We start from the raw sequence: 26,923 nt of genomic DNA on the forward strand, positions 1-26,923 counted from the left end.
GGTGTGACTTGTTGTTTGCCGAAACGCTTGGTGTGAATAGAATATTAACTCGGAGTTTGTCTGAAGCAGGAGTTCAGTTGGGCCCTATCTCAGAGCCGGACGTCAAAAATATCTGCGTAGTTCTTTCGAACTAGTCGTTGGGGGTAGTTCCAATACGCGATCGGTGAATGTACAACTTCCTCTGTCAGGCACAACTTCTTGATATTACGCATACGTACCATTATAGTATACGTAGACCTGAACGCTACCTGGACGACAGAAGTTCTGCATTTAGGAGGGTGAAAACAGAAGCCGCTGGGTTCTAGATCTTGGGTAAACTGAATTTGTGCTGATTTTGCAAAACTTGCGCGGGCCTCACGGCAGTCGGTGTCCGAAAGGTGTGACAAGCTGCTTTTCAACTGTGGGTCAAATTGACATATTCAGGACACTAACGTTACTGTCGTTGGTTGAGTCCCTGAGCAAAAGGGTTTCGACTCGATTTTCGCGTTTACTATTACGTGCTTGGTTGTGGACACAAACAGGGCTTTTTTGTCGTCCAAACACCACCAAGGATAATACGACAAAGGTAGGGATGATTTTGCATTGTTGTTTCTTATTCATATCCCTGTCCTGGCAAGTAATTACTAACGTTAACGTTGTAGTATTAACGGGTATGAAAAAATCTATAACGCAATGGATCGATAAATTACATAATACAGTGGTAGCGTTGCATGCCCGTAGCCATGATTTTGGTTGGGGGGGTTCTTTTTAGTAATTGTGGGACCATCGAGCGTCGCAGGCGCGAGACTCACGCCTTCGGCGTGAGCTACCTAGGGGGTCCGGGGTCATGCTCCCCCGGAAAAATTGAAATTTTGACCCTCTGAAACGCCATTTCCTGCATTTTGACGACCAAAAATCGCTTGCGAAGTTTAATGGAATTTCTATTAAAGGACATTAGGCTTTTGCGTAAGTCTTTGAGGCCAACTCCCTGGGCATATTTTCACCGTGTCAGACACCAAAGGCTCGAGGCGTCGCAATGGAGGTCCGGGGAAATTTTGAAATCTGGACCCTCTGAAAAGCCATTTCCTGCACTTTCTGGGGCAAATTTTGCTGATAGACTCACTACGATTGGCTGAAATGTCTATCAGGGAAAATGCAAATCAGTCATGCCTTTGAAAAAAAAATCTTGGACATGAAAAAGTGGACCTTCGAGCCTTTTGAGCGTGTGGTTCTTCCGAACTGTGCAGTAACAAGGTCGGCCACTAGAAAGCTAAAATCTGTTACACCTACCAACATACGAAATATCGTCGAAATCACTCGAAACGTTTTAGATATATAACTTTAAAGTGTCAGACACGCACACACACAAAAAAAACTGCCCAGCAAAAACTTTACCTCTCTTTTAATTTGAAGGTGATATAATAGCCAGGGCCGTAGTACGTGTAGGTAGCCTGTGTTGCACAACTTCTCGCATCCAGGCGCTTATTGGTCATCCTTCTAGGGACGTGACCAATGGAAGGGCTGCTAGAAACGTGACTTAATCAGGTTACCCCCAAAGTGCCCCCTGATTGACCTCAAGTTTTATTTATCCTCAAGTCAGGACATGCAACTTCAGCAAAGTCCAGTTTGAATCGAATTCTTGCGGCGTGGTCTACTGTACGCTGTGACCTATTTAGATAAGAATACCACAAGCTGCGTTCAACAAATAGCAAAGCAAGCATTCTGACAGTCTGCAAGCAGACCTTACGGTGCCTTAGAGATAGTATTAAAGCTGACTAAGGATAAAGGAGTCTAGCCGGCCAAAGGGAGATAGCCGGCCAAAGGAAGTCAAACGGGCCCCTTTGATGCTATCTCTAAGGCACCGTAGGGTCTACTTGGAGACTAGCATCCTGAGACAATCTACCCAAACTTTTATTATCTAGAAGACCTAAAAACAAATTTATAGATCTATCACAATTAATTATCTATTAGCAACCCAAGAAGATTCATACTGAGTCGAAGACTAGCATCTAAGCTTTAAAAATTATCCAGAATTATCTACTACACAGTACTTATTCATGTTATCGTTCAACTTCCATTTTATTTGTTATTACATCCATCAGTTCTATATGATAACGCTAGTTCACCTTTATCCTAAGGGTAACCTATATCCGTTGCTTTTGAAAAACGGGTAGTTAGGGGTATCAAGTCAACGGACGATAGTTTCAAACTACAATAGTTTGAACATATCACAACTTGAAACCACCGTCTGTCGACCCGATATCCCTTGTTACCATGTGGGTAAACACAACGAATATAGGTTACCCCGCGGAAAAAGGTGAAGTAACGTTAACGTTACATCAATCTTTCTTTCCTTGAACAATGTGAATGGCTTATGATGGAATAAAAAAAATATTATCTTTGAGGCTAAGTTAAATTATGTTGATATGTTGAGCTCGTTTTTTTTTATTAACAAAATGCAACAACTGAAGCGGCTAGCAAGAGAGTGTCATCGGATCATACCTCTCAAACATCTGCTTGAAAACTGTTAATCTCCAAGCAAATCTACCGGGGGGCAAAGACAGCACCCAAAGTACTAGACAAAGTCCAGCTGGACACCGGGGGGTCATTTGGATACAGTTTATTCCTTGGGGTATCGTCTTTGCCCCCGATAGATTTGCTTGGAGATAAAAAGATTGTAACAGTTATTCAATAGTTACCAAGAAACCAAGTATTGTTTTGATCGGGCCTCATAGGTCGAAGGTCGCATGTGGCTAGCTGATAAACAAACGGGCCTTGTGCTCAGTCGTGCCCTCTTTCTTATGCTAGAAGGACGATAGGGGAAAGGGGGGTACCCGGGTCTTGGCAAATTCCTTCTGTCAGGACATTTGTTGCTTAGAACAACGTAGTATGCACAATTTTCCTGATTCTTACACCAAACGAGAGGACACAGTGAAGGGTAAGTCGTAGTCTTGGTAACGTAACGTTACTTTTGAGTCGTTTTAGGCGCCGTGCCATGCCGGGTTTGTTTTCATATCATATTTCCAACATTGTATGTCAGTCCCTGGTGCCAAACTGTATCGAAAGCTCGCTTAACATATAAGAAAACAACTGCTGTGCAGGAGGTGTTAGGGTCATCTATCGACTTGGCCCAGTCATTTACAAGTCGAACTAACTGGAGGACGGTTCCATCACCCTTTCTAAAGCCTGACTGGTGGCTATGTAGAAGGTTGTTTTCTTCCAGGTAGCTGTACAGGTGGTTGTGCACGAGCCGTTCCATCACCTTAGCTACTGTTGGTAGCAGGGATATTGGTCTATAGTTGAAGGGGTCAGTTTTGTCGCCCTTTTTGAAAGTGTGTTTTATAAAACAATAATGATACTCACTAAACCCATGCAGACCCTACCCATGCATTCCCTATACGCATAGACACTTTGTTTATCGTACAAATTTCGGAATAAATGAGGTACGCTAAGCACACCGAGGCAAATTGCTCATAAGATAGCAAAGAATACAAGAACAAGACGAGATTTCTTAGCGAACCTGAAATTAGTTTTGTAAACTTACCTAAAAGTTTTGCATTGTATTCAGCCATAGGATTAATTCAATTAGAGGGTACTTGGGGAGTTTAGTAGAAGACTGAATGCTTTTGAGGCATGTGGAGCAACTGGGTACTTTCTCGTATAATGTGAAGTAGTATGCAGTTATCAGTTCCTAAAATTAATATCTATCGGAAAATAACACTCCCATGTGGAGTGGAATGCCCCTTTAACCTAGTGCAGATCAAGATTCTAAGCCTGCTGTTGCCATCTGTCCTAACTTATTTGCTTTCAAAATCCCTGAAGCATTTCAACCCCTTTGGACCAAAGCTGCTGATGGTAAACAGCTAAGGAATGAACCACTCATATACTTTTTTCAGGGGGTAGAATAAGTGGTCCAAACTTTTAAAACAGTCAATAACCATATACAAACCTTCTTTACCTTTTGAAATGTCAAACTGAGCCTATACAATAAAGGGTGTACAGGTTAAATCGTTTTGTTTTTGGGGTGTCCAGGTCTAGAGGATACTGTAAATGCAGAAATACTCGCGTTGGATTAATGTTCACGGTTTTCGCAGTGACCACTTCACAGCGAACTTAAAACCACCGCGAACATTTTTCTATTATAGCATTAGGCTGCAGTTCATGGTGTTACCGCGAAATTTATACCACCGCGAATAGTTCTTTTTCCGCTACAGCGAAATTAAATCCCGCGAACTTAAATGCATTTACAGTATGTCATCATAATGTCAAGGTTGCCTTATGCAAATAGACAATATGCAAATGAGAAATAAATTGCAGAAATAACGGTGCAAACTTTTTTAACAGCTCAGCATTTAGTCTGCTTATTATAAAACCAGTTGTAATGCAAAACTTAGATTTATATCAAATTTGAACCATATCATATTATGTTTATCTGTAAAGCCTGATGCCCTACTCTCCAAGCAGAGGTTAGGCTCCGGCTGTTTTTTTTACTTTAACGTTTTTTTTAGTCGATTTTATCAGGCTTTCTATTTTTTATTTTATCTTGCTGTATCAAAACCTAACGTTTGGCTGGCATACATGTACTTCAAGAAAAAGGACAAAATAGAAAGCCAAATAAAAACGACTAAAAACGTTAAAACACAGCCGGAGCCTAACCTCTGCTTGGAGGGTATGGTGCTCCAGATGTCCCAGATGTGTGAGTGACCTGGTTTGACCCCGCATCAAACCGGCTCAGACCAGATCTGGCCAAGGACACATTTGTTGAGAAAGACCGCTGTTCTGTCACTTTTAGACTTTTTGTTTTCCCCTCTTTATGCTTCCCCTCTTATTGTTTACCTAAAACTACAGATAATACGAGAACAGTTAACATTTTCGTGATGCCAGTTTGTCAACAGCTAGTTGACAACGCAAGTGGTAGCTCTTAAAACTAACCTCAGAAATGCAAGACTGTTACCAGGGCCCACACAGGCCAACTCCTCGGCTATAGAGCGAACATTGCCCCAAGGAAAATTATTCTACAACAGCCCCCTTTGCGTAATAGACACTTTCAAAAAGGGCGACAAAACTGACCCCTTCAACTATAGACCAATATCCCTGCTACCAACAGTAGCTAAGGTGATGGAACGGCTCGTGCACAACCACCTGTACAGCTACCTGGAAGAAAACAACCTTCTACATAGCCACCAGTCAGGCTTTAGAAAGGGTGATGGAACCGTCCTCCAGTTAGTTCGACTTGTAAATGACTGGGCCAAGTCGATAGATGACCCTAACACCTCCTGCACAGCAGTTGTTTTCTTATATGTTAAGCGAGCTTTCGATACAGTTTGGCACCAGGGACTGACATACAAGCTTACGCGCTACGGACTGGGGGGACCTCTACTACACTGGTTCCATAGCTACCTAACGGGAAGGCAACAAAGAGTTGTCATAAACGGTGTGACCTCATCCTGGGGTTCAACGGCAGCAGGTGTACCTCAAGGCAGTATACTGGGACCTTTGTTGTTCCTGCTGTACCTAAATGATCTGATGAGCCTCCCATGCAGGTCATCACTAAACTGTTTTGCAGACGACACATCTCTCTACAACTCAGCCAAGACTGTGCAGGAAGTGGCAGCCACCACAAATATAGATCTACAACTAGTATCCACCTGGTTTCTTGACTGGGGCCTCAGTTTACACCCTGATAAGTGTAAGGTAGTCTGCATAAAATCTGATCGTAACAACGTCCAGCTACCTCCTATCTACTTACTCGGGAAGATTGTGGAACAAGTGCCTTTCTACAGCCATCTAGGTGTCACCATTAACCAATCCCTCAGATGGACGGAACACGTACAGGTGGTCACAGGCAAGAGTAGAAAACTGCTAGGCCTCTTGCGCAAAGTCAGTGGCAAACTTGGAAGACAGGCCTTAGAAACAGCATACTTTGCTCTAGTTCGACCCAAGTTGGAGTACGCGTCAGCGCTACTGGGTGACTTGGCAAGTTCAGCTAGCAGGTTGCTAGAACAGGTCCAGTACCAAGCAGGCCTTCTCGTCACAGGGGCGATGAAAGGTACTCCAAAATCTAACCTACTGCAGGAACTGGAATGGGACACTCTAGCCACCAGACGATCGACAGCTCAACTCACTCACCATCATGTACAACATGATGAACGGACGTGTACCCCCACATCTACAGCTGCTTACTCCGTCAACAAGAGGCGCCCAGTCTACAACACGTCTACAGCTACGTAACAACACTCACCTTCATGTTCCTCGTTGCCGGACCCAGACATTCAAAAACAGCTTTATTCCTTTCACATCGTCACTCTGGAACCAGCTACCGCAGACAGTCAGAGACGCCCAAAGCCTCACTGATTTCAAGAGAGTTAGCAAAAAGCATCTGCTTTCCACAAGGCACCACCAAACTTACCGACGACTCGGCCCAAGGCACAGTAACATCCAAGCTGCCAGGCTACGCATGGGTTGGTGCCAACTAAACAGTACTTTGTACAAAATGAACATCAAGAGCAAACATTGTGTCTGTGGGGCTTCCTCCGAAACAGTTCAACACTACCTGCTACACTGCCCCCTGTATTCCGACCAGCGTAGCAAACTCACCTCCACCGTTGAACGCCTTGTACAACAACGGCCTACTGTTTCACTCCTGCTCCAGGGCTCACCTGACCATGACGCTGTCACCAATAGACAGCTTTCAGAAGCACTGTGTGTGTACACGATATCTACCAAAAGATTCACTTCCAGCCGTACCTCTGTCCAGTAAATCCTTAGCTAGTTCGTACAAAAGGGTTAGCTTTAACTGCTTTTAATGTAAAAACTATTTTATTCTATTGCTTGTATATACATGTCCATTTTGTATTGTATATTTATATGTCTGTGGCCACGATATCAGCTTTGCTGCCTAGTGCCCGCAGTGTGTTGTCCTGTTACAACTTGAATAAAGAAAGAAAGAAACACACATCACGTAATTCATCCCATGGTAAATTCCACACAATTCGGCTGATTATGTATTCATTGACACATTATCTATTGGAAAACAAGACTCCCTTCTGGAGTGGAATGCCCCTTTAAGACAAGCCCTCCCGGTGTAAATTTTGTAGCAATGTACTCTTAGATAGAGATGTGTTCAACATGAACCAAGAACGTCTTTGGTGCAACATGTAAAAGGGATCACCCATCCCTCAGGAGCAAAGAATGGTCCCCTTATCCATCAGATGATAATAAATGCATCACCCCCATTGGTCCAACAATAATGATATCAATTCATTGATCCAAAGTTGTCCCACAACTTCCAGCCAGTGGTAACCGTACCATCTCGAAATCCCAGTACGTCTACGGTGCCACGCTACCAAGTCGATCAGTGCTCTCATGCTGGGTAATATTTTATATGCTATTGGTGCTTCAACTAATTCACTTCTGTTAATTACTGTCAATGGAAAGATCAGGTATAGGACTGGGACCAGTAAACTACCCCTGAGCGGTCCCTAGAGAATGGTTACCCGGCCATAGAACCTGCCCTGCTGATGTACTACTCCAGAGAGAATGCATCTTGGGACCCTATTATGAAGATTATTGATCATTGTTATTCCAGTCAGGTGATCCATGTAATCGCCGTGCGACAGTTCGCTGTTGTTGTTGCTGAGGGAGGATCGGAACTGTCTGTCTTCTGAAGACCACAGGGGGAACGAGGGAGTTGCGTCGTTTTTCGCTCGTGTTTCGGTCGTCGCGGAGGCCAATTCGCCATGTCTCTACTCAGGAAAACTCTGCAGTCTTCACTGTCTTCTCTGAAACAAGGTGAGTTGGTCAAAGTGTGATACTTTTCTGTTGTATGTTTAAGACTATAAAAAAAGTTGTCTGCTGAAAATTGCAGTATGCTGTAAATTCATCTACTTTTGTGTTAGTTTTGCCAAGAAGGTTTGATCAATTTTGCTTTATTGTAGAGGGTATGTTTTTGTCGCCTTTTGAATTTGCTGTTGAAACAACTCTGTATTACAGCTACTGAGTTAGTAATTCCCTGAAAATGCATGTTCTGAGCATTATTATGAATTTGCAAGATTGATTGACACTTTTATATGTCTGAATGATTAGATTAATAATAATCTATGGTGTTATAGTAGTTTCAAGCATAAAAACATCTATTTATAAAATGTAGGTCATATATATTATTTGTAGCATTATCCTTTCAAAGCATGACTTGTGTGTAATAATCACAGGCTTAAGTTGGTATGAATAGCAAATTCCCCAAAGGAATAAACCCATGTTGTTGGATCAGTTTTTCCCAGCAATTGACCTCACCTGTTAAAATTACTAAGGTTCTTGAAATTGTTTCTGATTCTAAAAGTCTAGTACAATACATTGTATATTGTTGTAAAACTAGTAAAAGGTGCCATTCTGTGCTGTGAATCAATCTGAAAAATGCACCAAAAGTTTAACAAAATTTCTTGTCGCACTAGATGTAACGCTGTTTTCCATTTGCCAATGCGAATGTGGAAATTGATTTGTGAAAACTTTATTTTATGCAGCTTAATTTATTTGGGAGGCTCCTGTGGTAACATTTTGGGTCGATGCTATATGGCTAAATTCTCTAGTTTTACCTCTGCCAAACATTTTGCTTTTGGCAGTATGTATGTTAGTTGATAGATAGCAAATTAACTCTTGAAGACCTGTATGGATTGTATTAATATTTAGCATGTGGGTACATCTTAATAAGACCTGGAAATGATTACATTTTGGGCCTCCTAGCAGCTTGTTACAGTGCTGCAGCAGGACTTCCAATTTTGATATCTTGAATTCAGGACATGCTATGGTTGTGAAACTTGTGATTTTTGAGTTGTAGATAGTCCTTGGGCAGAGAATAAGCATCCCCTAGCAGCTTGTTTGGAACTGCTGGAGCTGGTCTAGTTTCAGACTTTGAAAGAGAACGACAAAAAGACAGATTTTGGTTCGTAGAGAGCTTAAATGGTGCTTTTTTTTTCTCTTTTCATATATTTTGCCCAGTATTTTCCTGCAAAATCCTAAGACCCAAACGGATTGCTTTACATGGCCTTAAGATACAATTATCCATAATAACCCAGAGGACACCTGAGGCACCTGGTGCCACCTGTAGCACCTGACTGGAATTTACATCTGAAGGCTGATGGAATGTGATACATGTGCCTCTGGGCAGCCCCATTCCCAAAAGTCATCTGCATGGAAATTAGGGTCAGTTGTCTCTGGAATAGATGGTTTTGTGTCCATGGAAAAGTTTCAAACCATTTTTCAGGATCATCCATTGAGATGACATTTCATCCATGTGGCTCTAGTAGCTTTACATACACGATATGAAAGATAATACTTCATATTTCCTATCAATCTTTGTTTGAAACCATTTTTCAGGATCATCCATTGAGATGAAATTTCATCCATGTACATTTCATGTACGTGGCTTTAGAGGTTTAGTAGCTTTACATACACAAGATGAAAAATAATACTTAATATTTGCTATCTATCTTTGTTTGAAACCATTTTTCAGGATCATCCATTGAGATGAAATTTCATCCATGTGGCTCTAGTAGCTTTACATACACGAGATGAAAAATGATATGTAATATTTGCTATCTGTCTTACTCTGCCCAAGGAATAGTGAGATCATATTGGATATACTATTGCTGTGTCCTTATCAAAATAATACTAGTGTATAACATTAGTTTGATACATTGAATGATAGAAAGTCTACTAGATTTATGTGAAAAAAAATCCCCCAAAAGTTATTGTAACCAAAAATGGTGTCTTCTTAAGACTGTTCTGAACTGCTGTTTATCATTTGTCTGCATTATTATATTATTACCTTGGGTATACACATATTACTGATGCTGTATTCGGTGCATTTTGTAGATCTCTTAAGATCTCTGTTCATAAAAAAAAAGATTTAAGTTTAGAGTCTTAAGGTCTCAGGTAGAATTATGAGTTTTGACGTTACACTATGCATTGAAGCAATAGTCTAATCTTTCAAAGTGATGGAAAAAAAAAAAATTATTATACAATGAGTATGGTAGGTGATTGATTTGCGTAAAATGAATTTCTCGCTCCCTTGGCCTCCACAAACTTCTCCATGATAAATGATACCTGACAGAGCCTGGTGTTCTGGGGATACAGACAAATTATGTTGTAAGAATCCAATTATACAAGGTGGCCTACGGGGACACTCTGTGATAAACCGCCTCTAGTCTAACATGCTCCGATGGTGACTTGAATACGAAATAGGAAATGAGCAGGACTTGATTATACCTCCATGAAGGGAGGTATTGTTTTCCTTGTGTTTGAAAACTGTTTCTTTACTTATTATTTATTTTCTATTATATTCTCAGTTAGGTTCAAGACGTTCACAGCATATCATAATTTAGTGACAGGAAGTGAAGGTCAAGGTTGCCAGAGTGACAGGAAATAAGGTTCAGAGTTGACAAAAGTTTTAATTTATCAACCTTGTATGACAACAGACAGACAATCCAGGTCAGGGGGTTGATAGAAGAGCCTACTATTTTTTATGGGGAGGTATTGTTTTCGGTCTGTTGTGTTTTCCCAAGTTAAGATAAAGGCATGTGTTAATGGTTTGTATTTAAAAGCTCACCAAAAATTCCATGTATTTGAGGTTAACATCAAGTGTCGGTACAATTAATTTCTGAGAATGTCTTGAACACCTTGATATCTGAAGTGTGCGAATTCCTTTGGGATTACAGGTGCTGCTTATCAATATCATTGAGTAGATCTCATTAATTTGTCTTTTTTTTTATTACACATGTAATTACTACAATGCAGTATATGCCAGTCTTACAGGTACAACTGTCAGAGTTGGCATAATGAATAAGTGTATAATGAAAAATATGAATACAAAATAAGATCCTGAATGTCAATATTAGGAGATTGGCAAAGAAGGAACATATGATCAAATGTTTGAACATTTTCTACAACACAGAAAGTGTGAACCATGTATTTCTATTGAATTGGCCTTTGACAGCCACTCTCTGTCAATTCCCTCTGGCAGCACACACCACATGCATACATCCATTACAGTTTACAGGGGTGGTTAGAGAGCAATTACTCAGCCTAAAGGGAGGTAATTACACCAGCTTATGTGGCTCAACCCATACCTTAGCTGCTGTTCAGGGCAATTTGGTGATCTGAAACTACAGGGTAACATTACAGGCAAAGTTTCAGCAATTTGGAAAATGGCTAGGAATGCATAAAAAGTTTTAACGGAAGACAGTGTTCAAGGTCCTTTTTTTTGGGTTAACGCTAGTTCACCTTTATTCACAGGGTAACCTTTATCCGTTGTATTTAACACCAGGGTATTTCAGGATATCTAGTCGATGAACGGTGGTCTCAAACTGCATTATATTAAAAAAAAATGCAATTTGAAACTATCGTCCATCAACGTGATGTCCCTAATTATCCTGTTTTTAGGTACAACGGATATAGGTTACCCTGCGAATAAAGGTGAAATAGCGTTACATGCCAAATTGTATGTTGGCAAAAATCTTATATGCAATTGTAAAATTTACATGGAAATACTAACACTTACAGTGTATTATGATTAAGTAGACACAGAAGCTCTCATCGATCAGACAGTTAAGAATTTATTTAAGAACAGTTCAATCTTTACCAATAGATAAGACTTGGGATTATTTCTGGTTAGAAATTTTATCATATACTGTATAAGCTTGTAACTACGGTATTAGTATAATACTCCAAGCAGAGAAAGTACAAATTGAATTTTATTAGTACATTTTATTAGCCTGGGTACCATCCGGATAGTAGTTCGCTCCTACGTTCGCTTCTGCTATCCGTCTGGAGATGAGCGCATTCAAACCGTTTGGCGGTAACGTCAGTTAATGAGCGAATCTAGGAATAGGTTCTAGAGCGCTTGTTCGATGACAACAGGCCTCCCACGAGCGGGCGGAGGGCTTGTCCGGTGTTGGAACGTCTGTTCGAAAGAGCGCTTGAGAACCCATTCCATAATTCGCGCATATGTGGGGACCAATCAGCGCGTGCTTCCACTTTTTGTACGATTCCAGACGTTAAGATGGTCCGCGTTCCCAGACGGAAACACAGAGAAGCGACTGTATATAGTGTATAGTGAATGTCAGAGCTAGAAGCGACATGTATATAGTATATAATGAACGCCGGAGCGAACTACTTTCCGGATGGTAACATTTTATACCATTTTTGAAAGTCTTTGGTAATATGCTATTAATAGTATGCCCATCTGTTATCTGAAACCCCCCTTTAATTTATGCAAAATATGTACAAATGTACAGTATAGAAACCACTTTGTTGTTGCACACAGACTGAACGATATTAGAATAGCTCAGTGTACAGCCAAGGCTCAAATTTACCACCTGGGTACAACCTCTAGCTAGACTCCAATTCCCGCTGTAGGAAGAACGGATCACTTGAGCGATACATTCTGACAGGGCAGTTATCATCCACAAGCCTTATTACAGTTTTATAGCTGTCTCTCCCTGACGGATTACTGTAATATCGGAGGGGAGGGTAATGGGATGAGAAAGACGGGAAATCCCTCGAACATTATTACACCAGGGTTACGTTCTAGCCAGGATTTCATTTCAGCGTAGTGGGAATGGCATGGCTGAGCGAAGCAACCAATGAGGAGATTGGTGTGGAAGGGGGGTTTTGGTACTCTCCAAGCAGAGGTCAGGCTCCTGCTGTTTTTTAAACATTTTTTTAGTCATTTTTATCAGACTGTCTATTTTATCATTTTTCTTGAAATACGCCATCCAAGGTTTTGACACAGCAAGATGAATTACAAAATAGAAAGCCCGATAAAAACGATTAAAAAATGCTGAAAAAACAGCCGAAGCCTAACCTCTGCTTGGAGAGTAGGGTTTTGGCTTTTCCACAAAGAGAAAAGAAAAAGGTTAACGTTGGCACTCTGTTAACATCACATGTAATTTGAAGGATTTTTTGGTCAGTTTTGAGTGGCATATCATCATTTAAATTTACCATTGTTCAGACAAATTGATTAGACATTGTTGAACAAGCAAATGATAGCAAATCACCACTACACTACATAAAAATTTGCGTAGTATCCCTTAGTTTAGCGTAGTGGTCATAGATTATAGTGTAGCCTACTACGCTAAAATGCACTAGCTAAAATCCTGTACACTACTAGTACCTGAACTATCAGTGGTTTACGAAAAATGGTGGTGGGCTTTTGGCTTTTGCTGCAAAATCAATACAATGATATAATGTTTCAGTTTATATGGAAAATTTCCAAAGAAGTATGCAAAATTTGGGGCCATCCTCTAACATTTATTAGTCGTAATTTTATGCAGGTATTAGGCCATGTTGATGCGATTACATGGATGACATCTTCTGTTTACCCCAAAACTGATGCGAGTGTGCGAATAGTAAAAAATAAGTTTTGCAAAGAAAAGAAGTTTCTTATTTACTAGTAAGTGGTCAGCAAGGTTAAACTAAAGATTCGTCTTCTTTGTCTTTCAGTTTCATATCTTTGACTTTATTTATAATTAGTTGACTCTCAATTTAAGTATCTGTTTTCAGGTAAATTTTTTGCAACTTTTTTGATGCACCCCTTTTCTAAAAAGCACTACAGATATTAAACAATGACTACACATTGTAGCTTATCCAGGGACAAAAATATGAAAACCTGACGTTCTGCTGCAGTACCAAGGTCATACACCAGGGGGCCCAAACTTGACCACAAGTTTGTCTTCCCAAAACCTACCCACATACCAAACATCACAATTTACCCAGCTGTTCTTAATTATGCTGACCACAAATATCCAGAAACACAATCAAGCAAACCAAAACACACACCAACACACATCAAAACACACCAAAAACTATACCTCCTTTTTTATAGAGGCAATAACTGTATAATAAAAAAACACTCAGCCCTTCAGTTGACATTGCTTTAGATCTCACCACAGATTTGTACGCATCCTTGACACAAACTCGTTTCATACGATATTGAGAGGGTTTTACGGTGGCTTTCCTTGATTTAATGTGAAGGCAATTATCAAGCGACGCAGGAAAATGTCAGCTCGCCCCCGATGGCTCGATGCCGCTTCGTGGCTAATCAGAGCCCCGGTCCCAGGTGTTCGCTGGTATTTCCACTTTACTTTCCATCGCAAATGCCACCGAACTGGAAAATAAGAAAGGTAGTCCTTTTACAGGGCTCAAAATACTGGGTGTTTGTGCACCTATCTTTTTAGGTTCAAGTAATATGTAAAGTTATCGAAGTATCCTATGTACACGTATACACTGGACATCCACGAAAAAGCGGCCCAGACGGCCGATGGAGTATTTTCGAGTCTAAATGAAGGCACAAACAAACCAATATATTCTCAACATCTAGGTGTTAGTAAAATAATAAAAATGTCTAGTGTCTTGTTTAAGAATTGATAGCTTGTAATTAAGTTTTTGACACTAGTTTTTTTCTGACATTCTTCTTTGTTTTATCTATCCAGCTTAAAAATTGGGTGCACCCAAAAATTTCTGGGTGCACCCAATTTTTAAGCTGGATGCACTAGTGCACCTAATCCCAAAAATGAATTTCGAGCCCTGTTTTGACTCAACAGTGTCAGTCCTCTATTCCTGGATCTTTGATGATCGCATTTACGCCATAAGTGACATTGATTTATCGGGTTTTTCCCAAGAAGAAGCGGAGATATTGGCCGGAGGGATTTTGGATATCAGAAAGGGGATCAGAAAGTTTTGTGCGTCTCGTGATAGTAGTTGGTTTATTGATTTATTGGCCAAGCAATCTGATCTTGAATAACTGAACACCTTTTTTGTATATTAACTGAGTCATATTTGTTGTTTTCAAATGTTGTGATCATTTGCAAATAAAGAAATTTTAGAAAAGAAAGGTTTTGAAATTGTAAGTCAGGGTCCTATAAACCATGATATCACCAAGGGGCTTCAAACCACAGGAGTCTCATATAAAAATGATTAAAAAATTATACATTGTCCTGCCCATTTGATCATAATGATGAATTTTAAAGTAAAATGAACTGCATTGTAAACAAAAATTTTTTATTGTATTGATGTACATGTACAGTCATATAGCATATACGGTAATACTAATTCTGTGCAAGGAAATTTTTATCTGGTAATAATAAAATGCAACTGTTCTTGTCAAGATGAAGTTTTTCTTGTGTGGCTCTGAAGTTTTTTTATGGCATTGAAACATGTTGTTGATCTGGTTGACAGCGCTTATCCGCGGGTTGGCCTATAATGTTAGTTCACCTCTATCCATGGGGTAACCTATATCCATTGTGTTGCTAAACAGGGTACCCAGGGATATCAAGTTGATGGACGGTAGTTTGAAACCACCATTTGTCGACTTGATAATTCCCTAAATACATTATTCTTAAAAAGAACGGATAAAGGTTACCCTATAGTATGGATAAAGGTGAAATAGTTTTATATCCATTGTATTTAAAAACATGCTATTTATAAAGTAGCCGTAAGCGACTGTTGGTTTAGGCTCCCACTTATACTGTAAATGCACTTAAATTTGCGGGGTTTTAATTTTGCCGTAGCGGGAAAAAGGACTTTTCGCGGTGGTTCAGAGTATGCAACTTAGCACCATGCACTGTACTCTCTTACTGCCATAGGAAAATGTTTTCGGTGGTTTTTAGTTCGCAGTGAAGCGGCCACCACGAAAACCACGAACATTAAACCACGGTGACCGCAAAAGTTTCTGCATTTACAGTAGTTGGTCGCGTGAGTTATAAAAGGGAGCCTGAACCAACAGTCGCACTGCGGCTACATGCATTGTACCCCAATACCGGTGCATTGTCATTGTCTCTCGACTGGCACTAATCCACTGGGTTACACCCAAATGTCAATGTACGGAAAATTAGAGGTCAGGGACTCAAGAACATTTGAAGTGGAACAAATAAAGACTAGTATATACTAGTCATAACCGGGGCAGAATCAGAGGTCAGTGCACTCAGTTGAGGTATTGAACAGGAAAGGCTCTTTCAGTGTCATGGGGGGAGGGGCAAAATATTTTCTTTGTATCATGACATTTAATCTACTTTGTTCTTATTCTCCAACAGTACGCCATGTTTTGGCAGCCCCTAAGAAGTTGTCACTTGATGAGTTTGACGGACCCTCTATCAAAACAGACATCCCTGGACCCAGGTCTAAGGTAAGTAAAAATGATAAATTTCAAAGAAACCAATGAAAGTATATCGAATTGTCTATGTCTTTTATGGTTTTATAGTTGAAATTAAAAACTTTAATTCCTTCATTCCTTTCTTCCTCCCTCCATCCCTTCCTCTTTTCCTTTCATTATTCCTCCTTTCCTAATCTACCCTTCTTTCCATCCTTCCCTCCTTCCTTCCTTCCTTTCTTCCTTCTCTCCTTCCTTCCTTCCATTCCTCCCCTTCTTCTTTCCAGTTGATCTCAGGCTGATGACAAAGCGTGAAACATCTTAGTGTAGTTGCATTTTGTATCTTAAAGAATTAAATGGTTTCTTAAACCACAATAAAGTTTATTTCACCACTAGAGCATATCATTCATATTCCCTGTACCCTATACAGGAACTGCTGAGGGAACTCAACTCACTGTCGACAACACACGAGGTGCAGTTTTTCTGTAACTATGAGGAGAGTAAAGGGAACTACCTGGTGGATGTGGACGGCAATGTTTTCCTGGACATCTTCATGCAGATCTCATCCTTACCACTAGGTGGAGCTCTTGATCAAGGAATTTGTTTTACATGTACTTTCATTGAATTCTTGCTGTCTTTTGGACAACAATGTTCCTTTCACTCTCGTTTTATTGTTCAACATACATGTATGGATTGTAAAGAAAATTGTTTTCCTTTCAGGATACAACCATCCTGCTCTGTTGAAAGTGCTAAATGATCCAGCAAACTTGGTGAGAATAGTTTCATAATTCTTGTCTTCTTTTTGTATTTCCATTAATAATGTATTTCAAAAATAACGGTGTCGATGTAGCAATGAGTCATCGATCCATTCAATCAAAGTGCGTAAAATCACTTCTGTCTACCACAACAACATTGCACCAATTCCAATTCTCCAAGTATCCTATTATGCCACTTCTGCCATATAATTTTACATCCTGGCACTTTGCAAAATTCAAATCACTGTAGACACAGCTGCGAACACACAGTCACTAAGATTAACAAATACTCATACTGAAACAATGCCTCCTTTTTCAAGGAGGTAAATTAAAAAAAAAAAATTATTTTCATATATTGACCATTTGGGTCATAATTGTGGACTAAGTATTTTGATAAGTTATTTTTTTATTCATTTGTTTACAGAGCACACTTGTGAACAGGCCAGCCCTGGGAAACCTTCCCCCAGCTGACTTTCCTCTGAGGGTACAGAACTCCCTAATTGCTGTGAGTACAATGTACATATTTCCAGGTCGGGATTTTTAACTGAAAATTTTGGTCAATTCTGCATTTTTTTTTTTCAATTTTGAATGAACATTAATTAGAACAAAGTAGGAAATTAGATTAAGAAAAACAAGATCTTGTACCTCTAAAAACAAGAGCTCCCTATAGATTAGTAGCCTTTTCCATTGACCTCATGACCTGGGATGTCTGTCAGCCTTGTCAGTACATTGTTGAAGCACAGAATAATGAAATATGCTATTAGAATATATGTATACTTATAATGATGTCTGTGAATCAAAGAATTACTGCCAAACTCACATGTTTCATGTCCAGGTTGCACCAAAAGGCCTGACAAATGTGAAGACTATGGCCTGTGGTTCCTGCTCCAATGAGAATGCCTACAAGGCTATCTTCATGTGGTACATGGTATGTTCTTTTCATTTTGCTGTGACATTTAAAAAACAAAGATTTTTTGAATGAAAGGAAACTTCCCACTATCAGTTGAAATTTTTAAACATATTACCAAATGCAACTGTGAAATATATTTTGTTGTAGATTTTATACATTAGAATCAAAGTTTTCTATTGATTTTTTGACAGCTCAACTTCCATCTGATTTAAATTTGCTTTTTTTCTATTAGACCAAGCAGAGAGGAGGAGCGCCCCCCTCCCCAGAAGAGTTGGAAACCTGCATGTACAATAAGGTATGGATCCTTATGCAGGAGTTGTTTATTTGCATCATGTCTTGCCCATTGACAGCTTTACTTGATAGTGCATTCAAGTTTTCAAAGCTCTGCAAAGATGATAATTTCGGCTGATACAAAAGAAACGATATTAAGATCAAAGGACTTATGTCATCAGATATTTTGGATTCTTCAAATTAAACTTTGTGTTACCAACTTAGGCCGTGTTGATTCAATTATATGGATTATTAAAGACTCAGCCGTACATCATTTTTTCTCTGTTTCCTAAAAAGAAGTTTTCAGCCGAAGTGTAAGTGATAACGCTTGTTAACCTTTATCCGTCGGCTCACCTTTATCCGTTGTTTATAAAATCAGGGGATTTATAGATATCAAGTCAGCGGACGGTGGTTTAGAATTGTAATATTTTCAGAGTATTGCAGTTTGAAACTACCGTCCATTAACTTGATATCCCATAACGCCCTGTTTTTCTACAAAAAACGAATATAGGTACCCAACGGATAAAGGTGAACTAGCGTTACTGAGTGCAGTCATCATTCGTTTTTTCTCACCTGCATCTTTGTTTCCTACCCTCAGTCTCCAGGTGCTCCAGATCTCACCTTGATGTCCTTCACAGGTGCCTTCCATGGCAGGACATTAGGTAAACCTATTTGCTTCATTTACGATGAAAAAACTTACGATGATTTAGGAGTGGGGCTAACAAAATTTTCATCTGTACTTCCAGCCTTCCATTGGCACAGCCCTACATTTGTATGTTGTTTTAACACCCAATGCTACTATATATATTCCAAGACTCATCTTTCTGACTTTCGTACATTCTGACACCCCTATGCTGGTGTTAGGGTTAGGGGATTTTGTTTATTGCATACCTGGTAAATCGTCTTATGATGTGTCATATCACATGTTTGACTGCACTGTCCAGTCTTGCAAACATTCAACAATTTAGTATATTATACGTTTTGTCAACATACATGTAAAATATAGAAGTACATGTACTGCCAAAATTTGCCAAATTTGATCATGAAAGAGTACAATTTTTGAAATGTTTGTTTTCCGAAAACGAAAAGAGTGCCATGCTTGGTACAGTTTGTATGATTTACTGTGAAGAAAGCTCAAATGGAAATTAAAGAAAATATAGAACTTGAAAAATTGACTGAAGTACAACCCTCTGGTATACCCTAATCTTGGAATAGCCTTCGAAAGCTTGACCACCATGTTTGTTACAGGCTGCCTGGCCACCACTCACTCCAAGGCCATCCACAAGTTGGACATCCCGTCGCTGGACTGGCCGATCGCTCCCTTCCCTCAGCTCAAGTACCCACTGGAGGAACATGAGGCCGAGAACAGGGCGGAGGAGAGGCGATGCCTCGATCAGGTCTGTCTAAATGGTTTGGGTGATTAGTGAATACGTCGATGTAGGTGAGACATCCAGGTAATCAGATACGCCAAACAAAAGTTACTCAAGTCAAGCCACTGGATACGTTTCAGATAGTATCAACTATCCTTCGTCAGTGTCACTGACGAAGGATAGTGGATTCTATCTGAAACGTCTGACCATTTCCAAAACCATATCCAGTTGCTTGAGTAACTATTTTTTGATAAGTGAATAATTTCATTAGGTTGGTAAAATGCACAAAGCACAACCATGAAATTTATTAAGAGCCAACATTTCGATGGCCATCTGTCACGTGTAGTATACTTAGTATAGCCCTGATGAAGATGACAGGTGGCCAACGAAATGTTGGCTCTTAATAGAATTCATCAAGGTTGTGCATCAAGAACTTTGTGATTAAGTTTTGGGTGACTGTTTGTATAAGCTGGATCATGGTTTAAAGTGCACATGCATAAGGTCAAAGGTGAAGATATGAAGATACCAAACTTGAAAACAGTTCTTGTTTAGACTGTGATTGACACATGTCGAGATGGGTTTTGTTGATATCTTAGGCACCTTCAACTTAACATATTACCCACAATGCATCACACTTTGTATTTGTAGTTCCTGTTAGTGTGTATGATAAGTTGACATCCCAGTTTGTGCATAATTGTGCCATTCTGCCAGTTGCATTTTTTTTTTATTTCTGAAAAAATTCACAATTTTAGGCAAAAAATTGGAGTGCATTGATGCCGATTGTGGATAACTGGAGCCAGTTGGCACCTGCTCACATAGATAAATACTTCATGTTTTTAATTGTATCTGAACTGTAAGCAAAGACACCTGTCCTGAAGTACAGTTTGAAGCAGTCAGAATTGCCCTGAAGAAGGTGACAGATGGTCACTGAAACGTTGGTGGAAATAAAGCAATGGCTGTGTAGAAAGGGTCTCTTTATTTATTCAGTGACGTACCAACCTGATGAAACTATTTACAAATTTTGTTTGAATTTTCTGCTCAGGTCCACGCCCTGTTCCGTGAGTACACCTCTGCAGGCCGGCCAGTGTGTGGAGTGGTGGTGGAGCCGGTACAGGCAGAGGGAGGAGACAACCACGCCTCACCTGAGTTCTTCAGGGAACTCAGAGCCATCACTAAAGAGGTTAGTTTTTTTGTTGTATAGATTCACCCTTACAACAGATGTGGGTTAAGATACATTATTTTACTTGGTGTTTCTTCTACCGATTCTCTCAAAATGATCTACATGGAGATGTACTGTGACTTAACTACACGGAGACACACCACGGCTTAAGACCTAGGATCCGTTGGGATGCTGCTCAGTCCCTAGCACAGAACAGACCCCGGTGGAGGAAACTTATCACAGCCTTTTGTCCCACATGGGATGAAGAGGATAAGTACTAAAAAGATTGCTTTTCTGTGAAAAAGATGGAAAAGTGGAAAAATCTCCAAACTATAAAAAGATTTTTTTCTCGTGGAATAAGAAGATAGATGTCAAAAGACTGTTTCAATGAGTTGCTTTAGGCATCAGATGTTTTAGACCTTTAGACTTATGCTTAGTATCCTGTGCTGATGGCATGCAACAGTGGTGCCTGTATTTCAGCACCAAGGACAGACACTGACATCTTGTTTTCTGCCATTGGATAGTCTTGTTAAAGCATCAGTTAGGGAATTTTTAGTCACTGATGCCACCTTTTGGCTATTATGCAATGTTTTAGAAAGGTATCTAACTGATACACAGTCGTTTCTTACATTTGTAGCTACAACATCCATTACCATACTAATGCTTCGTTTATTGCAATTTCTCAAGATATACTAATTCGACAAATGATCAACGCATCATTGCTGTTACATTTTACCTTTGCCACTTCTTCTGTGTATCTTTTTTTGTCCTGCTAAAATCGTAATATCGCTATCGTAACACACTGCATAATTGTGTGGAGAACGCATATTCCATGGTCAGCCTATCTCCATAGATTGGGGCGGCCAACAATCAATAGCTGGGATTGACTAAGAGAAAAAGGGACTGGGAACTTGAGGATCTGTGACAGCAATAGCTATATATGGCATTCAGAAATTCAAAAATTCTCTAAATATTTTGTAGAGATATAAGATCTTTAATTCTTGTTTCCCGAAGGAGAAAACATGTCATACTGTTTTTGCTAGTGCGTTCTTTTTCTTTCTTCCTCCTGGCAGAAGGGGTTTACGAAAAAGGCTGAACTGTGCACCAGGCCTGGCTACCTTGGCTGGCTATCATGTCAGACTACTCAGATAACCCCATTCATAGCCCAATGCTTTTTTTCAATCGCATACACTGCTTTGGGGGCAAGTCTAATGGCATAGTATTGTATTCGAGTAGCTTACACAAGGTTAGAGGGAAAACATTCTTCATTTTTGCAAGAATGTTGACATTCTAGTTGATGTCTAATTTTCTTTCTGCAGTACGGCGCAGCGTTCCTAGTGGATGAGGTACAGACAGGTGTGGGAGTGACGGGCAGCTGGTGGGCACATGAGATGTTTGATCTGTTGTTGTCTCTCCCTACAGTACGGAGCAGCGTTCCTAGTGGATGAGGTACAGACAGGTGTGGGGGTGACAGGTGGGCACATGAGATGTTTGATCTGTTGTTGTCTCTCCCTACAGTACGGCGCAGCGTTCCTAGTGGATGAGGTACAGACAGGTGTGGGGGTGACGGGCAGCTGGTGGGCACACGACCTCTGGCAGCTGGACGACCCACCAGACATCGTCACCTTCGCCAAGAAGATGTTGGGAGGGGGGTACTTCCACACCGAAGAGTTCAGAGCCAATTCTGTGAGGGAAATTTCATTCAAAATTTTGTGTTGGCCAGATTTCTGTTGCTGCTATTCTTAGTAGTCAGTCCAAAACACTTTGAGCAGGACTGTCTTCAGCTTGAAATTTCTTTCAAATTCCGCCCTATTCTTTGTTTTGAAACAGATGTTTTGATTGATTTTCGTGGTTGAACCTATCATCTTCAGCTTACAAATATATTCCTTCATCAATTTCATGTCATGAAGTTAAGTCTTCTTTTGGATGGGTTGGGGCGAAATTTTTGCCCGCCCCAACAAGCAAGGTGACTCTTATACTGGTTAAGCAGGCAAATGTCATGTAAATTTGTATATATAACAGGAACCTTACACAGCTTTTTATAATTATGGTACTGTTTAATTCAATGGACAATTCTATTTGGACTTTCGTACATCTCTATAAGTTTAATGTTGTACTGCCATTATACATGAGTAGCATTCTACCCTGACTTTTTAGCTCGTACCATTATTATTAGGTGAGGACATTGGAGTAATAACATGTTATCTGTTGATCTATAATGTATTGTTTGCTTACTTTATACGCTACCAGGGTTACCGGATCTTCAACACGTGGTTGGGAGAGCCGTCCAAGTTGGCGATGTGTGAAGCAGTAGTGAAGACAGTACAGGAGGAAAACCTGCTGGAAAATGTTCGACAGGCCGGATCTGTCCTATTGGACGGTCTTAAACACCTTCAGGTAGGCCTTTATCATCTGTCCTATTGAACGGTCGGAAACACCTTCAGGTAAGCCTTTATCATCTGTCCTATTGGATGGTCTGAAACACCTTCAGGTAGTCCTTAGCTTTATGATCTGTCCTATTGGAAGGTATGAAACATCCTCAGGTAGGTCTGTATGATCTGTGTCCTAATGGATGGTCTTATAGACACCTTCAGATAGGTATAATCTGTCCTATTGGCTGGTCTGAAACACCTTCAGGTACATGTGTAGGTCTTAATGATCTGTCCTATCAGATGGTTTTAAACACTTTCAGGTAGGTTTCTACAATCTGTTCTATTGGACACAATTTCATGAATGAAGGAAGGTACTAATGAACAAGTGAATGAATGAATAAATGAATGAATGAGTAGTAAAGGAAAAGTCTTCCTTATGTAAAATCATAGTCAGTTTTTATGGAAAATCTGTAAGTGAAGTTGCATTTTCATACTATTAGTTAGAAGCTCATCAAAACCATAAATTTTCCTTCCTCTGTGCAGACAAAGTACCCCACCCAGTTGGAGAATGCCCGTGGATTGGGGACATTCATCGCTATCGACTGTAAGGGGGGTGACGCACACAGGAACAAGATCCTGACGGACCTCAAGAGGAAAGGTGAGTGTCTCTTTATTCAGATATTTTAGGGCTGGTGGGGTGTGTTGTAATCCACCAAGGGTTTGGACACAGTATTAAAAGACAGAGCCCATTGCTCTCCTTTTACCTCCCCAACTGAAGTCCAGTACCAAATTTTACACCTGGGTGGCATAAGGAAAGCTGTGTTAAGTGTCTTTCCCAAGGACACAACGTCTGCCAGGATCGAACAATGACCTTTCGGTTTCTTGACCACTCAGATATGTGATGCCTTGTTTCCATGCTTTTATATGATATACCGGTACAGTAAAAATTCAAAAGAAAACTTCAGCCAGAATAAAAAAAAAGGAAAGTACCAGTCTGAGACTGTAACAGAAAAATATCCCCTCCCATTATGGAAAACCGGAGATATAAAGATGCAATTTGTTGTTTGCCATTCTGAAACAGATGTCGTTTTACTCCGAACCAGGTATCCAATCAGGAGGCTGCGGGGAACGGACCATCCGGTGCCGACCTGCTCTTATCTTCCAGCCGCATCACGCAGAAATGGTCGTGAATGCCATGGACGAGGTTCTCGCGGAACAGGCATAGGCAAAACTCGGGCATTTTGGTTGAAAATCTTCCAAAACAGAACGGAAGAACCTCTACTGATAATGGAAATATTTATAGTTATTAATAGTAGAGTTGAAGTGAATTAATGGAGAGATTTCCACCCAAGGCTTAGCCTGGGTACCATCCGGAATGTAGTTACCTGAATACAGTTGCTTCTCACTCTGACATTTATCATACACTATTATACAGTCACTTCTCTGATGTTCCGTCTGGGAACCTTGACATCACTAACGTCAGGAATCGCCCATATTTTGGATGAGGGCGCTGATTGGTCCCTAACACGAGTGAATTGAGGAATGGGTTCAATTGCTTGTTTGATTCGGCGTTCCAACACCGGTACCGGAAAAGCCCTCATGCCGGAGGGCCTGTTGTCATAAAATGAGCGTTCTAGAGCCCATTCCTGACTTTGCTCAATAACTGACATTAGCACCAAATGGTTTGAATGCGCAGGTCCCAGAAGGATAGCAGATGAAATGAACATATAATAGGAGCGAACTACTACCCTGATGGCACCCAGTCTACCCAAGACTGGGGCAATCTAGCTGAATTGTCAATTCTTCCGAGATTAGTCTGTAAATGTTTCAACCTGTGCAATTGAGGAAATTCCCTCAGAGATTTTCAATTCAGTTGACTATTTGACTATCCCTATGAATGGTTTAAGTTGAAATAGGAGACTATTTGTAGATTATGATCAGCTCATCTCAAGTTGTAAAGGCTACTCATTTGGACAAGTTCTGTACCACCAGAAGAATCGGCAATTCCGTCAGATTACAATCCCTACCTAATGGCATTATTACACACGTATACTGTATATTTTGCCGGTGGCAGTCGACACATGTCTTTTGCTAAACTTTAGGACTGAAACTTGCCAGTAATATAGACAACATTTATTTTACAAGGCTGCAAGAGCACAATTATCATGTTAGAATACTTTCACTATAATATGTCTTAACATAAAAAACAGCTGTTGTTAATAAAAGTTTTGTAATAAGAAAAATCTGCAAGTATTCATATTAGATTAAAAGACGCCAATGTATTACCTCTGCATATACTACAAAATAAAGTGTCTAATAGTAATGTTTTGAGTATTTGCATGCAATTTCTTAGCCTTCTTCGCAGACTTTGGGGGCGGCAATCTTTTTTTTTTTGGGGAGCGCTGCAACATGAGCTGCGATTCTCCGTGAAAGGGAGTTTTTACTGCTGTAAAATTTCCTCTTCCACAGTCTGCGAAGGAGGTTAGCAAATTTTGAAATTTGTGTCCAATTTTGATGTGGCACTGTAGTTCTTGGAACTTACACAACCGTCATATTATATTACTCTAATGTACATATTGATACGAAAATAACATCGATTAATAGCTATAAAATGAATAAGTTTTGTGAAATAACAATAATATTTTACATGACTGTAATATATAAAATCAGATGTATTTGACATTGAATAATTATAAATCTACAATACTTGACGACGTGTAACACATTATATAAAATCAGATGCATTTGCATGACCATTTACAAAATCTTATACGGTATCTTCTCAGTAATTGCTTTTTGGCGTTGGTAACTTTGTGACTAGCCTGTGGGAGCAAGGCCTTACATGTATATTGTTATATAGAGTAAACTGATATTATTGTTAAGAAGTCGGGAGTAGGTCAGGGTATTACTTCCTAATTTGGAATTCCAAGTTTGTTGTCTGATGTGGGTATTATAAAGTAAACAATTTGCCTTAGATTCAAATTTGTATCCGTATCTTTGACTTTACAATGTAGTTGTGGATAACAGTTGATACTGTCATTTGTATTTGATTATTATATATATTCATGTGTGGCTTTAATTGTGCTAGAAGGTAGAGTTAAGGTAATTCAAGACTTTCATTTTTTTATGAATAATGCCAAATTAAAATAATATTTGAATATGGTTCATATTTAACTGCAATAAAACCTTGATTGGTTGATTGTCTACATGCTTTGTACACGTGTATGTGTTTATATTTAGGCAGTTGGTCTTTAACTCTCAAGGGCCCGTTCACACTGGTGCATCTGTTCAACATGTTAAAGTTTTTTCAGAAAGATTCATGAAAGTTTGACGTGGTAACCTCTTAGACAGTGAAAAGTTACTTTTAACTCATATTTCTAATTGTCAAGGAAACGTGTACTTTGTTATCTAGTATTCTCATACTCTAAGTGTCTCAGATATCGTTCTTCCTAAGTCTAAGTGGTTTGACAAAAAAAGAGACTTAAAAAGCTTGTAAAGCACGGAAACTTCGTACAAATCACCATCTTGAACATGTTTGTGGCAGTAGGTGAAGGTGCTGTTGCGCGACGGCCGATATTTTTGTGGACATAGTGGGCATTCGCTAAAAATACTTTTCGCTGGGCGTTCGCTAAAAAGACCATCGAAAATCGTCAACTTTGATTTATGTCACTTCGGGCCAATGGATTGACTTGAAACTCAGGATTAATGCATGGCAGCACAGTGTTGACATATTCCAAGCAAAAAATATGAGATTTGTGCAGCGCGGACTTCTCCAGAGTGGGCGTTTGTGGGCATGCGCTAAAAAGACTATGCGATAAAGCATCGAACAACGGTAACGTTTGTTTGAGTCATTTCTGTACAACATTTTATTAAGAAAGATATAATGCAAATGGCAGTCAATGACCCCTTTCTCTTGCTTTAGAAAGTTAGAAAGCGTCATATATATATATATAGGTCAAATTATAGG

The 26,923-nt window shown here is 39.8% G+C and overlaps 1 protein-coding gene across 2 annotated transcripts; it reads left to right on the plus strand.

Moving 5' to 3' along the window:
- On the plus strand, positions 1-26,163 carry LOC118429106 (4-aminobutyrate aminotransferase, mitochondrial-like). Of its 2 annotated transcripts, XM_035839486.1 has the most exons (15): positions 1-565; positions 7,568-7,770; positions 16,065-16,156; positions 16,551-16,698; positions 16,841-16,890; positions 17,300-17,380; positions 17,711-17,803; positions 18,018-18,080; positions 18,654-18,717; positions 19,304-19,452; positions 20,468-20,605; positions 22,103-22,270; positions 22,835-22,981; positions 23,500-23,614; positions 24,060-26,163. In XM_035839486.1, exons 2-15 carry the CDS (start codon positions 7,719-7,721, stop codon positions 24,179-24,181), a joined length of 1,482 nt encoding a protein of 493 aa, XP_035695379.1. In that variant the 5' UTR covers positions 1-565; positions 7,568-7,718; the 3' UTR covers positions 24,182-26,163. The 2 variants fall into 2 exon arrangements, with proteins under 2 accessions (XP_035695379.1, XP_035695378.1); XM_035839485.1 differs by lacking the exons at positions 1-565; positions 7,568-7,770; positions 16,065-16,156 and adding an exon at positions 21,904-21,940 and having other exon boundaries at positions 16,552-16,698; positions 22,140-22,270; positions 24,060-26,162.
- Positions 26,164-26,923: the final 760 nt, after the last annotated feature.

The sequence above is a fragment of the Branchiostoma floridae genome, chromosome 13 (assembly GCF_000003815.2).
Source record: "Branchiostoma floridae strain S238N-H82 chromosome 13, Bfl_VNyyK, whole genome shotgun sequence".
In the NCBI taxonomy this organism is placed as follows: Eukaryota; Metazoa; Chordata; class Leptocardii; order Amphioxiformes; family Branchiostomatidae; genus Branchiostoma; species Branchiostoma floridae.

What these genes read in the sequence shown, in the direction of transcription:
- LOC118429106 (XM_035839486.1), top strand. Translation starts at nt 7,719, where the DNA reads ATGTCTCTACTCAGGAAAACTCTGCAGTCTTCACTGTCTTCTCTGAAA. An exon ending in CTATCTTCATGTGGTACATG is followed by an intron (nt 17,804 to 18,017) that starts GTATGTTCTTTT and finishes TTTTTCTATTAG; the next exon opens with ACCAAGCAGAGAGGAGGAGC. An exon ending in CTTCCATGGCAGGACATTAG is followed by an intron (nt 18,718 to 19,303) that starts GTAAACCTATTT and finishes TGTTTGTTACAG; the next exon opens with GCTGCCTGGCCACCACTCAC.